Genomic DNA, 14,936 nt, shown 5'->3' on the forward strand with positions numbered 1-14,936 from the left:
CACATACACGCTTCACCTTTCACCCTGCCCGCCCCTCGGCAAGCACCGTTCCTTAGGAAGCAGACTCGGATTACCACAATCATTTCCCAGGATAATGAGGAGTTATTGCGGAATTGAAATCGGAGATGAGCGAAAGGGGAGAAGAACTCGCCCTCGAGGGTGGTCGACGATCCGAGCGAGGCTTTTATCAGCTGACCGGTTCTCACAATATATATATATGTATATATATATATATTCTCTTGTTAGCAAACCATCGATGTTCGTACAGGTACACAGGTACACAGGTACTTATGTATGGGAGGAAACGTAGGAAATTAGATAATCAACTGCAGCCAAGTCGGAAATATATTTTCTTTCGTTTCTTCAACAGTGGATCGCAAATTCGTTGCTTTCAATCTGTCGATCGCGATCACAAGTAGTACATGTACATTAGGGTGGCTCTTATTTACACTTGGTATAATTATTTTTCAAGATTTTCTTCGGGGCACCCTCCAGAATAGTTTCACATAATTAAAAAAAAATCTGTGTAAAGTTTAAGCCCGATCGGATAACGGGAAAAGGTACCCCCGGGCCCTTGAACATTTAAATAATTACTTAACAGCTCAAAAAGTTCATTTTATAATATCCTCCAAGTTATTGATTATATAAAAAAATATGTCAAACAAAAGTTGTAGATCCAGACAAGGGTCATCTTTTATGTTCTATTACTTTTTCTCGTGGGACAAAGGGTTTTCGGAAAATACCCGAAAAAATTAAAAACAAAATTTCTCATGTAAATAAGGAAACGTCTAGTCATGGTCACCATTGGTTAGAATAAAAAGAGACGAGGCCGTTTGTAATCGAATATGTTTTGCTTTTCCCAAAGATTTTTACAAGTCGATTCTCAACGTCATTACACTTAAATGATAGGCATTTCTTTTCGGGCCATTGTTACCCATTTTACATAATTACAAGATTAAGTTTAATAAACTCTGTTGCAGTGCTTTCCAATGATAGCTTACCATCTCCGCGGTAATCTTATTTAGCTGCTCCTGTAACATGACAAATGAATTATTAATAATGAGTGCAAAAAGTTTGAAGTGACGATAACGGACAGAGAACGGTGTAGGGTAGTTGTCCCCATTACTGCAATTTTATTTATTACACTTAATAAATACGTAACGTATAAAGAGTAGTGTACAATAATATTAATAATAAGGGGTCGTCCTTAAATTTTACGTAATATTTTATAACTTAATTTTCAATAAATACAAATTCTATTATTAATGTTCCAGAAAAGTAGTTTTAGTTTAAATTTTCCGAAACCGAGTTAAATGAATTACATAAACCTTTAAAAGAATTTTAATAACTGGAAAATTTAAATGTAAAAAATATTACGTAAGGAGGGGGTTGGAATATTAAATCTTACGAATTCTTATACTGAGGGATGGGGTAAAATCCAAAATCACCCTTACGTAATTTAGGGGCGGCCGTTAAAAACACTCTCAATTTAATAATAAATTTTTCTGAACACTATATTCTTTATACGCGACATTTTTATTAAATAAAATAAATGAAGTGGTAGTAATAGGGACAATGGCAGTAATTGGGACATCTACCCTATGTATTCTTTTTCAACGATCTCGACGGAAGTATCCCCGAAGCAACGACAGTCTATTGAAAATGCATACTTATGATCAGCGAGGTGGCGTGAGATACGAACGCTCGGTCCTGCTGAAATTACTCAGTATAATAACATCTTCGACTTGCTTCTTGTATATCATCTTACGCAATCGTTACATACCCGCCGTGCACTCGCGTTCGTGCTTCTGTTTGTATTCGGCCGTTCGAAAAATCAATATACTACTACGTACGGTACTCGCGGGATCAACGAAAATTCTGAAAATTTCACTGACCTGGGCTACCCCAGAAGAAACATTTCTCAAAAGTGATTTCCCCAGAAAGTTGAAACGGCCCCTTTCTCGTTTAATTCTCTGCCCTTAACAATAGGAGCGAGGTTGTTAAAGGTAACGCGGTACGGATTTGAGAATCTCAGCTTTACGATATGCGCGGCGCTAGTACCTACAATTTGCAACGGGCAAATTCTTAGAACATCCGCCCTGCAATATTCGCGCTTAAAAGACTCGCTTTGTTCTGAATTTGAATGGCATTTTCAATTTCTATTAAATCGCGCTCCTGCCCCTGTCCCCACCTCCGCCCACCCCATTCTAGCCCAGTTCTTACTCTATCTCTGGCCTTCGCGATCGATTTATATTGAACTGAGCCAGGCGGAATTTTAAAAGCGGGCGCGCGTGTCCAGAAATCAATTCGATCGGACGACCATGTCGTTATAATCGTGTTTCGAATTAAATTCCCCTTTGATTTCGAGCAAACAATGGGATAGGCGATAGGGGGTGTTCGTGATTGTGTATGTGGTTTGGAAGGGGAAGGGTTAAATAGCCCTGCTGACGAATGGACGCGATGAATGTTGATCCTCATTTTCAACTCGTATCCATGTACCCACTATGGAAGAACTAGAAGCATCCATTACCGTGACGCATTATGTGAGGGCTAAAGTGGATCCGCAATTTGTCAGCGACAACGCAATCTCTGCTTCTCGATATCGCCCGGCGAAACCCCATCGACCAACAGATAACGTAATCGGTTTCGAGGAGGGATTATTCTAATCGATAAGAACAAGCTATGGTTCGATAGAAAAGTGTGTATGTATATATATACATATCATAGTTACAGTGGGATATGCATTATTCTCTTCCCTATCGTCGCTTCAAGCTTCCTTTCGCATTGTATCGTAGGCAAAAGCCGTGAACGAAATAAAAATTAGTCACCGCAAGGTGGCGCACTCACAGGGGGGACCAAGGGGCCCTGGCACCCCTAAAGAAGGGGCTCTGTAAAAAAAAGAGAACTGGATTTTATTCTTTGAATAAATTTTCATAATCACCTAATGAATTTTATTGAATTCGCATTCAAAATATTTTTATCCCTTCAACTCCCACAAGATTAAATCCTGAGTGCGCCACTGGTAAATAATGCACGTACTGCGTACCAATCGACGTTGCCATGGGAAATTTTATATGGAAAGGGATTGCATCCGAGACCCGCAGTAGGAATAGGCGAATGAAAACGATTGGAAAAGGAAATGCAAATGAAGTCCATCATAGTGGTCGTCCTTAAATTACGTAAGGCTTTGGGGGGAGGGGGGTCGTGAATTTCTTACGTTTTCTTACAAGGGGGGGGGGGTCAGGTAGCGCCTTACGTAATATTTTTTAATCTAATTTCCAATAAATACAAATTCTATCATTAATGTTCCAGAAAAATAGTTTTAGTTTAAATTTCCCGAAACTGAGTCAAATGAATCATATAAACCTTTAAAAGAATTTTAATAACTGAAAAAATTAAATGTAAGAAATATTACGTAAGGAGGGGGTTGGAACATCAAATCTTACGAATTCTTATACTGGGGGAGGGAGGGGGTAAAATCCAAAATCACCCTTACGTAATTTAAGGGCGGCCCCGTACAGTTACGGAACATGTACGTAGAACTGTAATGTCCACTTACCACTGGCGATAGGCGGCCGGTCGCAAGTCGCAACCGGTCACAGAGTTCCATCCTCTTGAACCTCTCTCGACAGATTGGTGGTGGTCCCGTCGAGAACGATCAATTCGCAACCGTCCGGATTCAGAGCTCTGTTTTGAGTTTGACCGGGTAGCAAAGACTCCTGGAGGGTGCTGTTGCCGTTGCACGCTTTATGATGCTTAAGTCGCTCGGTAGTTGTTGCAGTGCTTCCGCTGGCAGCTCTCGGGAAACATGGGAGTACCTTGAAAACAATTTCCAGAGGTGAAACTCGCAAGGTGTTTCACCCTAGATCCGAACCATCGGATTACCGGAGCCTACGTTATAGTTATCGGAAAGCTATTCGTCGTTTAAAGAAAAGGAGAAGTATACGGTCGTGCGTTGTACATAGGTACTTGCGAGTTGCAATTTCCCATCTTCCATAATCACACCAAATTATCAGTGGCGGATTTAAAGAATAATACCCAGGTGGCAAACGTTCCGAGGAGTCCATTTTTCGGCAAATTGAAGTACTTTACTTTAACGGGCAAAGTGTAATAATACAGAAAAAAAATATAGTTTAGATAAAATTATAATTTTTTTTTTTAGGTTGAGGCTCTGAAGGGCCTTCTAGGCAGGGGCCCAGGCCGCAAATGATCATCGGCCGCCCGTTAAATCCGCCACTGCAAATTAAATACATATATACATACACACGAGCGTGTATAATAGTGCCGATGATCCGATCGACCATTTAATTTTTATATACAACTTCCGAGAACGCCAGACACGCGATAAAAACGTAGTAGGTGCGTATGTACGCATAAAGAAAGCAACAGGACACTCGGCTATTCAGAGCAACGAATAGCTACATCTGCCTAGCCAAAGTTACGTAAATACGATGGAAATGAGAAAACTTTTCCGCGAGAGATCCCTTCCCCCCTGGATAATGGCCACGAAACCAATTTCACGATCATTGTCGAGTAACCTCCCTTCTTTTCTTACGGAATTTCGAGATTGCTTATGGAAAAGAAGGATTTTTCACTAAACAGACTCCTTTACGTCGGTCCCTTTCGCGGTCCATTGAAGCGCCATTAATTGTTCGAAAGAAGGCGAAAGAGAAGGAACGAAGTACGCGACTACTTAGATGAATAAATGGTAAAAGTATTCCGTCTGCGAGACGAAGCTGCATCGGAATTTTATTTGATTGTTTGACGATAAGTTCGTACTTGCTTAAACTCCTTGCGAAAGTTCTCGTTGAGCCAAGCGTAAACGAATGGATTGTAACAGGTGCTGCTCATAGCGAGGCAGTGCGTCATGAAAAAACAGAGTCTATAGTAGGACCAATCGTTGGCCGGCGAGTAGAAATCGTTGGCAACGTTCACGATGTTCAGGGGTAGCCAGGAAATGGCAAATATAGTGACCATAGCTATCAACATTCTGTTCGTCCGCTTCTTTCTCTCTCTATCGGCTCTCTCCCTTCTATTGACGCTGACGCCGGGCTTCGATCTCGCTCGATCTTTCAACTTAATCGAGACGCAGGTGTAACAAAATGCGATCACGAAGAATGGCAGCACGAACTGAAGTACCGAGGTGACCGTGCTAAATATTTTCCGAAACCGCTCGCTCGGCCAGTGCTCCTCGCAATAACTATGCGGTTCCTCGAGATACATGTAAAGACCGTACGGCAGCGTGACCAGCAGTGCCACTATCCAGATGCCCGCGATCACGGTCAGGCAGACGTGGATTTTCATGCGAGGATGGAACGGATATATGATCACCATGAATCTGTCGATCGCGATGCTCGTTAAAGTCAATGTGCTAATATAGATGCTGACACCTTGCGCGTACGGAACCAAGTGGCAGAGCGTCCTGCCGAATATCCAGCCGCCGAGAAATGTGTACAGAGGGGTAAACGGAACTGCCAGCACGCAAAGCAGCACGTCGCTTAACGCCAGGTTCGCGATAAACAGGTTGGTTACCGTCTGCATCTGACGATTCCGTGCCACGACAAAGCAGACCAGCGCGTTGCCAAGCAGACCGACCACGAATATATTCCCGTAAAAGATATAAAAGATTAGCTGCACTATAACGTTCGAAGTCACGTTGTTGTCATTGTCACTGTCATTGATATCGCCGTTGCCGTTCCCACTACCGCTCCCGCTCCCGCTGCCTCTGCCGGTCTCGTTCCCGTGCCCGGTCCCGCTTCCGTTTCGATTCCCATTCATGCCGCCGATGCTTGGATCGCTCACGATCAACGAAACTTCCAAGCACCCGTTACACGGAAGCATTGTATTCAGCATTCTTATTTCCCGCACTTCTCCATCCACGTGGTGTACGTTGTATGTGTATCCCAATCCGATTTCGCTTCTGAAAATTTCTTTCGGATTGCCTAGGTCTTTTTTTCTCTCCTCTCCTCTCCTCTTCGCGCCTCGTTCGAATCACACCAATCGCCTTTCGATCAAACCACGACAACCACACACAGCTGAAAACATAAGTTTCTACGTATAATACAATTCACATCGTACACCTCGATCACAGCTTTTACCAATTACTAGTGCCGCGTCTGCCGTGCTAGTGCTTCATCTCCGAACGAACGTAAGGCGAAACGAAGAGACCGACTAGCACGGCTATGGAATTCGGCTTGACTCGGATAAACGCAGAAACAACGTTTTCGCGAAATTCGACCATAAAACGGGATCAACACTGAACGGCGCGGCGGAGGGACCGACCTATCGATCGTTTCTTCGACTATAACTATTAAATCGTCAGCTTATCTGTTGCTTCCTCCCTGGCTGAATTCGAGGAACTTCGAATTCGCGGCCACTTCTGTTTTTTTTACCGAGAATCGTGCAACTGTGCAATCCGAACAAGTTGTATAGCGAGGTTCTCCCTCCGGTTCCATCGAATCGTATGTACCAGCTATCTTAAAAATAGTGAAACTGGTGTTTGCCGAGGTTACCGAGGTAAAAACATTCCCCGAAAATAGAACATATACTCCGCGATCACGAAGCACTCAAGCCGACGCTAGAACTTTCAATTTGAACTTCTACCGATTTTCTTTGAAACCGGTTAAACGGTTATTGAGATTTCGCAAAAGTTCACATGTAAGTACATATTAAGTCTCGCTCGCTCCAGCCAAGGAAAATACGTTTGTAAGTCCGAGAGTTGGATTTGGGCCACCTGTGGAGAGCACCGCGTGTCGATCCCTTCAATTTTTTCTCACTGTACGGAAATAGTACTATGGTAAGGAGTAACGAGAAGAAGAGGGGCGTAGTGGAAACGTAGTAACGGCGGGGGGTAAAAGAAGAATCTTTACGAATTGAAATGGTTTTCGCAAGGTATCCTAAAAACCGTTGGAAATTCGTCCAATTCACCGATACAATATTCTTCGAAACTGATATATACATATTAAATTGGGAAAGCAGTGTACTAAACATTAATTTCGATCACTATCGAGTTGAACAAAAAGCACATTATAATCTTGATCACTTTGCGTAGACGATTCCCCGAAATTCGAATATTTTCAGAAAAGTTTCGACTTGTTGAATGGCAAGAAAGAAAAAAAAAACAACGGCAGCAAAGAATTGGATGTTCCGTTAGACGAAAAGCAATGACTCGCACGGTGTTTAACGTCCAACGCGAGATGAAGTGCATCCGAGACGACGAGCAACCTTTTCTATCGACGACTGATTGTGAGAACGGAAAATCGCTGCTGGTGAACCTAACCAGACAAGCCGCCGAATGTTCCCTCGCGCAGGCGTCCGCGACAACCGATTACCATCGCTTTGGACAGCTCTGGGTTAGCTTCCTTACTTGTACTCGGCTCCTGTTCCCCGGCTCACCTTCCGTCACCCTTGCAATCGTACCCTTGCTGTTGCGCCATCTTTCGAAATGTTTGTTTCAGGAAGGTTAGACAAGCACAAGCACACGTACTTAATAATAAAATTCTCATTATAAAATACGGTAATTTATTAAGAGTGAATCGTTTGTCCTCGTGGTTTTCAAGTTTTCACAGCTACGCAACACTTTCCTCTCTATATGTATCTTGGTACCATTACGGCAATTTACACATCTTCAATAATCATTATTTCTTATCCATACGCACGCCTGCCCCCTATGCACGCGCATTCAAATATAATATGTACATTTACATGAACGCAAACAAAAATACATCTTCAAACGTATTAACTCAGCACGTATTATTCCAACTTATTGTACAAGATACTTCGTAATTGTACGTGTACATACGCCCGTTCGTTATACTTCGCATCTCTCCCTTCTTTACTTCTCCTTGCACCCTCTATAGTCTATTCTTTCGTATAATCTTCCAATATATAGTACCTATGTATGTACACATATGTATATAGTATACATTACACACTAGAATTGTACACGATTCCTCCTGCTCTTTGGAAAACACGCCCTGCCTCTTTCTCTCAACGAAAACACATTTCCACGGTGTACTTCGAGTTAATAAATAGCAGTATCGTTGCTTAACATTACTATTCTCTAAGCGTTTACCCTCTATTATAAAAATTCGATACGAAGGCATGAAACTTTCGGAAATTCAATGGAAACTACTCGTAACGGTTTGGTGCGTGTTATTTGTGTCACTTGGATTCACTTTGCTCTCTACAAATATTACACGCAACCCGACGCTCCGGCGACAGCTTTATTCCCAAAAGAAAAGTCTCCCGAGTAACTAGCTACGTGAATCACTTTAGATTTTAGATCGTTAAAATCTACAATGTGTACAATCACGCGTCATTATAGATATACTCGTAGATTATAGTCGAAATTCTTAACCATTAAAGTTGATGGACATTTTCTCCGAGCACTCTTGCGATACGGTTAAACAACGATGATTCTTCGCCCTCAGTTCATTCTTCCATCACACGAAATATACAAGTACATATTGCTAATTTGTAAATATCGAGCAATTGTTAATCACCTAAAAACTGGTTGAATATCTGGACTATTTACGTAAGTATGTAACGTCGATTTTTATGTGACCTTCGACTTGTTCGCTTCGACGCATCGTCTTTTGCTGTACAAGCGTACATCACTGCCGGGATCGGGACGCATTTTTCCCTCTCGCGTTCAACCGCATACATACATACGCGACGCGGCGTATCAGCGCCAACACGTACGCAAACACGCGTCACACTATTCAAACGTGTACCCGTACCGTGTTTCGGGCATGCGTGTGCGTCTGCGTGTAAATAGCAAGAAACAATAGAAATATCTTTACATAGTAAGATAAATTCATTTCCCGTCACGTTTCTGTTCCTAAAATAAACGCCGGACAGTCATATTCATTTACAATTACACGCCTCTATTGCCGCGGGAAAGCTTTGGCAGGAACAACAAGGTAATAAAAGATCGGAGAAGCTCGTTACCCTCTTGCCACTTACTGAATGACGTGAACAAGTCGAAATTCAGGAATTGCAAAACAATCGTATGCTATTTCACGAATAATCGATAGTCCAGGAGAATTGTGAATAAAACGGTCTCTATATGGAACAGTAACCATAAAGAAAATAAGCAAAAGTAACGCTATACTCAATTTGCTCCTTTGTACAATAGCAATTTTACAAACATTTCAGGTCCGCATAATCGTAATTATCTGTATTAAACTGTTTTTCCTGACAAGTATTGTCGGCACAGAACTTGCACGAACCTAGATCGTAAATGGTGTCTTTGTAATGCTCGCATGGGATACGATTCTTCGTCCTATCTAATTCGAAATCTTCCATAGAATTTGTTCCATACCTACTTCGCTATACACACGGAACTCTCTTTGCCAATCAGACGTAGAAAATCTAGCGAAGTGGATGAGCTGCTCGCGAGCTAAGAGTAAAGGAAGCTAGTACGTTACGAAGGCATAGCGTGAGCGCGAAACCGAAGTAGAAACCAAGAATCGATGCGGCGGCTAAAATTCCTCGATTAGCAAAGAGAAGTTCCCACGGTTGTTTCTCTAATCGAATCAGTATTGTATATGCATAGCATATACGCTACGAAGTGCCCGCGAGCTCGTACAACTAAATAGATAATGTCTCTTTGATCAGCTTCTTCATTGTGTTACCCATCGTCGTGCTAGGCGGGCTAGACGTCGTGAAGGATAATTTGAACAGATAAGGTTGTACGTCGGGATACGACGTATCGAATATCAGGTCCAATTCCGCTTGATTTGGCATTTTCGGAAGGTAATCGTGCCGATTCATTACCTCCGTTATGTAAAATATCTTATCCGTCAATAAATCGCCAACCTTCTCCCTGCATATCTGCCGCTCGTGCTCTGTCGCTAATTTAATAAGCTCCAGGCGTACTGTCCACACTTCCCACGGTATGCATTCTGGTTGGAAGGGCCAACGATTTTTCTTCTTCTGAAAGAATTCCAAGGATATTTGGCCGGATCCTGGACTGTCTGTGGAACGTAAAGCCTCAGAAAAACCTGATATTTCACGTTTCAGCGTTTGATCCAGATGCACAGACGAACAACAGACATAAGTAAAATCGATAAAGTCACAGTCGACGTCTTGGTATCCCACTGTACCTACTGAATAGCTACCTTCTTGTTTGTACTTAAATTTACCAAGACTTCGGTGTAAAAGAACACTGTGGAAGATACTTGCTACCGCCTCGTCCACTTGTCTGCCCTCCATACTTAATTCGAACAACTGAGTTCTGGCATTCATGGTGATTCCTGTATAACAACGTTTAAAAACCTCTCTATAGTAGGCTACAAGTTTTAATGAAAATGCATGCATTACCGTCGTAATTTAATGATAGCGAAGCGCATCGTCTGGTGATAAAATTTTCGAAAATTAAACTTTCTTAAAGCAACACTTCGAGGAATGTAAAAAGTTGAAGAATGAAATAGTTATGTACATAATTTGAGGGAGGAAATCTCAATCGCATTGATTCCCCGCTCGAATCGGCAGTGAGTAAAATTCTATGATTTCGAAATGTTGGATATAGTGAACGGATGTAAAGGAAAACAAGGGATGTGTACGTAATTGCGTTATGGATTCTAACCTCGTAAAAGCAGTGGTGGAAACGATGATTATCACTGGAGACTCGTTCCACTACTGAACGATATTTGGTCATCTTTTAGTTGTAGAAAATTGTCCAGTACTCCGTAAATACGACTAAACAATCGATGAGTAACGTCATAGAAGCAAGTCCTTATAGCTTGTTTGATAACTCCGAAAACTGCGTGTCTGGTGTTGTGCACGTATTCGCAATCGCATTGAGATACAACGAAAAATTATATGATTTGCTGTTTCTTTCGACACTTTGGCCTTACGTTTGCGTCACAACGACTAGGATAATGTGAAATCTTGGCGAAATAAGCGTTGCTGAAAGATCCTCCAGCGCAACTTTAACTTACTTCTCTGGTCATCTTTTTCTCTCACTGTCACGCTGTCGTGTCTTAATTTATTTGAGTCCCGCGACAAGGTGTTTAAATGAGATCAATTGGTAGTCATACAATCAGATTAATTGTTCTATGAAGTACTTTTGTGAGCTGCCTTTTCCTCGATTCTTCAATGCCTACACAACCACTTACATCGCCATATGTATGCATCATCGTATTACACACACTTAGCACTCTCTCACCCGCTGCCAACGTAGTTGTCTATAATGTGTGTACACACATATGTACCAACCACTCTGTTTTACCGTTTCAACCAGTTTCAACTGACTGTTGCCACTTTATTCTTATATTCCGTCAAACTATTATTCATTTCGAATCATTTCTCTACGAACGGATTGCTACGTATTCCTCTCCCGCTTGTCACGAAAGAATATTTCATTCGAAAACAAGATATTCCTCTTTCTGTTTTCCCCCGCTTTCACTTTTTTGTCAGTATACAACAGCTGTCCTCATGGCCCGCGCCATATTACAATATTTTTGCCTGCGCCTAACTTCATAGCCCACAGACACACGCGCACGTGCGCGCGGGACACTTGGCAATATTTTAAATAATGCGCGTAACATGTATATGTGTACTTACTAAATACTACAAGCCACGTGTAATCAATTGAATAGTCTATTTCCAATAAAGAAAGCCAAGTAACAACTGAAAGTCACAATTGGTTTGATTTCTGTCCTGCAGCAGTTTCCATTTTATAAGCGAAAGCTCGAGCGTAAGGGCCAAATTTTAGCGTGACGATATGATTCTATGCACAAAGCCTCAAGTCTTATGCTTAAACGAACGAAAAATTCATGTCTCTCGTAAACCAGGATTGCTCGCATGGTCGTTGCTCAGTCGTAAGATACATATGCAATTACTTCTTCGTAGTACATAAGAATGTACATACGCGCGTATCGATACAGAAATTGAATTCTCAATGAAAGCCTTTACCCGTGGTGCTGAGAACCACTAATATGGTTCTGTGATTTAATAAGCTATAGCCGTAATTAACCAATAATTAACCCCACCTTCTTTCATGTATTTAGTGTCTGCGATTATTTTCACTGAAATGTCTCGGCGGATGACGGAGAATGTTTTTTATTCGATTATCTTGCTCTTGGGGGAGATCATGTTCAGTTTGGACGCATTCGGAGAATGGCAGGATTTGCTATTGGATAAAGATGTGAATAATGTTGTAATTCGAAGGAGCACTTGGATAGATAAATTGTGCTGTAAAGCGACACAACGCTCCTGCGTTGTGATGAAACTTAACGATGTAAGATACGTCGGAGTTTCCATGGGAATGGGACTCTTCATACTTCACAAAGATGGAAGACGAATCTGTTTGAGTATGGAAGGTTTCGCGAGGAACGAGCTGCAGAACCTTAGGAAAAACATCGATTGCTTTCTAAAATGCAAATCGTACTAGACGGATCAGTTGGATCGGGAAAGCTACTACGAACCAATCCGATCATCTTTCATCTCTTCCCACTTCCCATACTCGCGATAGAATACCACTCTTAATTGATAATTTAGAAAACTGTAAATTGTATTATTCTATACGCGTCCATTAAAGTTTATTAATCCATTAATCCAACAGATAGAAATCTGTAGCCAAGTTAACTGTATAATTGGAATACATATGCATGTATAAAAATGCCCTTTTTAGGATCAATGTTGTACAGTCAAATATATTCATGTGTTTCCTCGTGGAACAGAACATAAAACCTGTGTACGCTCAATTTTTTTCTGCCGCTAGCAAGTTACAACTCACGAGTCTTTTCGAATGTACATAGACGTGTGCACGCACACTACTAATGTAACGTTATATAGATATGTGCTATCTATATCCGATCGTTAATTATTTGAATTTCGCGATACTTTTTCCGAGTATCTCAGCGCACGCAGAATTTATATCAGGATACTGGTATTCGAATCCTAATTCTGTGACTCGTTTCGGTACAACTTTCTGTCCCTCCAGCATAATCTGAAAAAGAGCTGATACAATGCGACCGAAGGTGAGAAGAGGTAAGTTGACTAACTTCGTGTACTAACTTTTGCGCGCTCTTTGTTTAAAAGGATATTTAAAGCGAGGCTCGGTATTGGAAGAAATGCGGGTCTCTGCATCGTCGATGCGAACACTCTTGTAAACTCTTTATTTGTCAGGATCTGTCAAGAATATTGAGAAATTAGACAAGCTTGAGGGAAGTTAAAGGAACTGGAATAGAAGTCGGGGCAAAATCACCTGCGGGGCAACTCCGTTCAATATACCTTGTACATTCTTGTTTCCGAGTGCAAACAGAAACAGGCCGATCAAATCTGTTACATGTATCCAAGGCATGTACTGGCTCCCAGAGCCGATAGGACCACCCAAGCCAAGGAAAAATGGTAAATAGATTTGTTTAATCATACCGCCATCTTTTCCTAATACAACTCCCGACCTGATCGTAACTCGCCTAATAGTACTATCCGGCGGAAGTTGAGCAGCCGCTTCCCATTTGTGGCAAAGCTCTAACACGTAAAATAATCATCTCAAAGCAAAGTAGTCGTGGAAATATTCAGAAAGGCTGAGCGCAAACTAAACGTTTACCCGATAAAAAGTCATATTCCTCGCATATACTTTCTTCGGTGTATTCGATGCTGTTCGGTTTGTAATAAGCTACGCCGGATATCGTTATAAATGTATCGGCTTTGGTAGTTACTATAGCTTTGGCTAAGGACTCTGTAGTCTTTACCCGGCTATTTACAACATTCTGTTTAAATCCCTCCGACCATCGTTGACTCGGATTCAGTACATTCTGACCGGTGACGTTAATCACGGCAGTTGTGGTCTCAGGTAAACCATAACATTCCAAATCATGCTGCGGATATGACATCACGTCAGTTTCATGTTCTCAATGATTCGCTATAGAACTATATGCACGCAGTTTGGCTTACCCATGACATTCGATTAGGTCCAGGCATTCGAGAGATACATGTGCATGAAGCACCTTGACGGGACAATGAATTTATTAACTGTGTTCCGATAAAGCCTGTACCACCACCTGAGACAATTACATAACCTCGTTTGTCATATAACCTAAGAACAGTCGATAGTGCTTTCCCTAAACTTTCATTCAGAGTTTCCTAAACCAGAGTAAACTTGCCTATAACTACGTGTTTCAGTGCCATGTTATCGGGGAAGTAAAACTAATGATAAAACGTATGCATGTATGTAGCTCGATGTTGATCAACGTTGACCAACGTAATCACGTCGGATGCGTTGGAGTTTCTCATTCCCTCTTGATAGGTAGTAGCAAGGTGTAATAAACAGGTGCTCCGACTCAGCACCTTTACCCCAGCGATTTTGCGTGCCGATTTCTGCGTGGTTCATCTGGCTGTCGTGAGAGGCGTCGAGATAAGAAATCCATGTACGCATGCATTTATGTGATTGTGGTAGTAGAGCTTTCAGTCGTATTTTGCGCAAAGTCAGCCTTTTCTCCTTGAGCGCCAATCTAGCGGCCGCCAGAAGAACGAGGACGAAAAAGTCACACATTCTGAACAGGAGTCGGAATACCTGTTACGCCGTGGGTAGTAGTGATGCGTGATAGGCGATATTTATCGATAACTGCATATATCGATATTTGGCTGTGAAAATATCGATAGTTTTTATTGATATTTACAACACCAATAATTACACGTATCGATACTTTTGATGAACATATCGATAATTCTTTTGCATCCACCATGGGCGATTCCACTTACCTAGGGTAGATGCCCATTTTTAAACGATTAAAGCATGGAAAAAAAATTTCAAAAATGCATATGAAGATTTCGATGCATTACCTAAATCCTTTCCGGAAACGGAAAGGAACACGTACTTTACAGAAGTGAATAAATTGATAATTATCATGATTTGCACTTATATAAAGTGTTTATTATATCATAAAAGGTCCAAATTTTATGAAAAAATAGCAAAATGAGCA

General features: G+C 41.5%; 4 protein-coding genes and 1 long non-coding RNA gene across 11 annotated transcripts in view; 2 read left to right on the top strand and 3 right to left on the bottom strand.

Moving 5' to 3' along the window:
• Window positions 1–327: 327 nt before the first annotated feature.
• On the bottom strand, window positions 328–7,101 carry LOC143376423 (prolactin-releasing peptide receptor). 4 transcript variants are annotated; one of them, XR_013087092.1, is made up of 4 exons: window positions 4,780–6,011; window positions 3,560–3,818; window positions 2,848–2,888; window positions 328–1,031 (listed from the first exon to the last, which is right to left on the bottom strand). XR_013087092.1 is itself a non-coding variant. In XM_076826739.1 (4 exons), the coding sequence occupies exons 2-3, from the start codon at window positions 5,851–5,853 to the stop codon at window positions 3,597–3,599; spliced, it is 1,296 nt and encodes a 431-aa protein (XP_076682854.1). In that variant the 5' UTR covers window positions 5,854–6,035; window positions 6,989–7,101; the 3' UTR covers window positions 328–1,031; window positions 3,560–3,596. The 4 variants fall into 4 exon arrangements, 3 of the variants coding, with proteins under 3 accessions (XP_076682854.1, XP_076682853.1, XP_076682855.1); XM_076826739.1 differs by lacking the exon at window positions 2,848–2,888 and adding an exon at window positions 6,989–7,101 and having other exon boundaries at window positions 4,780–6,035; XM_076826738.1 differs by lacking the exon at window positions 2,848–2,888 and adding an exon at window positions 6,283–6,401 and having other exon boundaries at window positions 4,780–6,035.
• On the top strand, window positions 6,833–8,668 carry LOC143376434 (uncharacterized). The gene is made up of 2 exons (XR_013087093.1): window positions 6,833–6,891; window positions 7,081–8,668. It is a non-coding gene; the product is annotated as an uncharacterized LOC143376434 (long non-coding RNA).
• Window positions 7,505–11,490, bottom strand: Atg101 (autophagy-related protein 101). 4 transcript variants are annotated; one of them, XM_076826757.1, is made up of 3 exons: window positions 10,592–11,490; window positions 10,125–10,259; window positions 7,505–10,007 (listed from the first exon to the last, which is right to left on the bottom strand). In XM_076826757.1, exons 2-3 carry the CDS (start codon window positions 10,249–10,251, stop codon window positions 9,595–9,597), a joined length of 540 nt encoding a protein of 179 aa, XP_076682872.1. In that variant the 5' UTR covers window positions 10,252–10,259; window positions 10,592–11,490; the 3' UTR covers window positions 7,505–9,594. The 4 variants fall into 4 exon arrangements, with proteins under 4 accessions (XP_076682872.1, XP_076682870.1, XP_076682871.1 ...); XM_076826755.1 differs by having other exon boundaries at window positions 7,505–10,259; window positions 10,592–10,704; window positions 10,947–11,488; XM_076826756.1 differs by having other exon boundaries at window positions 7,505–10,259; window positions 10,947–11,490.
• A 79-nt stretch (window positions 11,491–11,569) lies between these two features.
• The window catches only part of LOC143376433 (uncharacterized), a 50,317-nt gene continuing 46,950 nt past the window's right edge, over window positions 11,570–14,936 (top strand). Inside the window, exons 1-2 of the mRNA XM_076826759.1 lie at window positions 11,570–11,828; window positions 12,018–12,536. Coding sequence (XP_076682874.1) covers window positions 11,732–11,828; window positions 12,018–12,400 — 480 coding nt within the window. The 5' untranslated portion in view covers window positions 11,570–11,731 and the 3' untranslated portion in view covers window positions 12,401–12,536. The remainder of the gene's footprint in view (window positions 11,829–12,017; window positions 12,537–14,936) is intronic.
• LOC143376426 (epimerase family protein SDR39U1) lies at window positions 12,581–14,283 on the bottom strand. The gene is made up of 6 exons (XM_076826748.1): window positions 14,118–14,283; window positions 13,909–14,015; window positions 13,562–13,832; window positions 13,217–13,482; window positions 13,027–13,140; window positions 12,581–12,958 (listed from the first exon to the last, which is right to left on the bottom strand). Exons 1-6 carry the CDS (start codon window positions 14,140–14,142, stop codon window positions 12,833–12,835), a joined length of 909 nt encoding a protein of 302 aa, XP_076682863.1. The 5' UTR covers window positions 14,143–14,283; the 3' UTR covers window positions 12,581–12,832.

This window comes from Andrena cerasifolii, chromosome 14, assembly GCF_050908995.1.
Source record: "Andrena cerasifolii isolate SP2316 chromosome 14, iyAndCera1_principal, whole genome shotgun sequence".
NCBI classification, from domain to species: domain Eukaryota; kingdom Metazoa; phylum Arthropoda; class Insecta; order Hymenoptera; family Andrenidae; genus Andrena; species Andrena cerasifolii.

Excerpts from the sequence above, each read along its gene's own strand:
- LOC143376423 (XM_076826739.1), bottom strand. The coding sequence starts at position 5,853 with ATGCTGAATACAATGCTTCCGTGTAACGGGTGCTTGGAAGTTTCGTTG. Across the intron at positions 3,819-4,779 it reads TTCGCAAGGAGTTTAAGCAA|GTACTCCCATGTTTCCCGAG; the intron begins GTACGAACTTAT and ends ATTGTTTTCAAG.
- Atg101 (XM_076826756.1), bottom strand. The coding sequence starts at position 10,251 with ATGAATGCCAGAACTCAGTTGTTCGAATTAAGTATGGAGGGCAGACAA.
- LOC143376426 (XM_076826748.1), bottom strand. The coding sequence starts at position 14,142 with ATGGCACTGAAACACGTAGTTATAG. Across the intron at positions 13,833-13,908 it reads GACCTAATCGAATGTCATGG|CATGATTTGGAATGTTATGG; the intron begins GTAAGCCAAACT and ends TCATATCCGCAG. Across the intron at positions 13,483-13,561 it reads GGAATATGACTTTTTATCGG|AGCTTTGCCACAAATGGGAA; the intron begins GTAAACGTTTAG and ends TTTACGTGTTAG.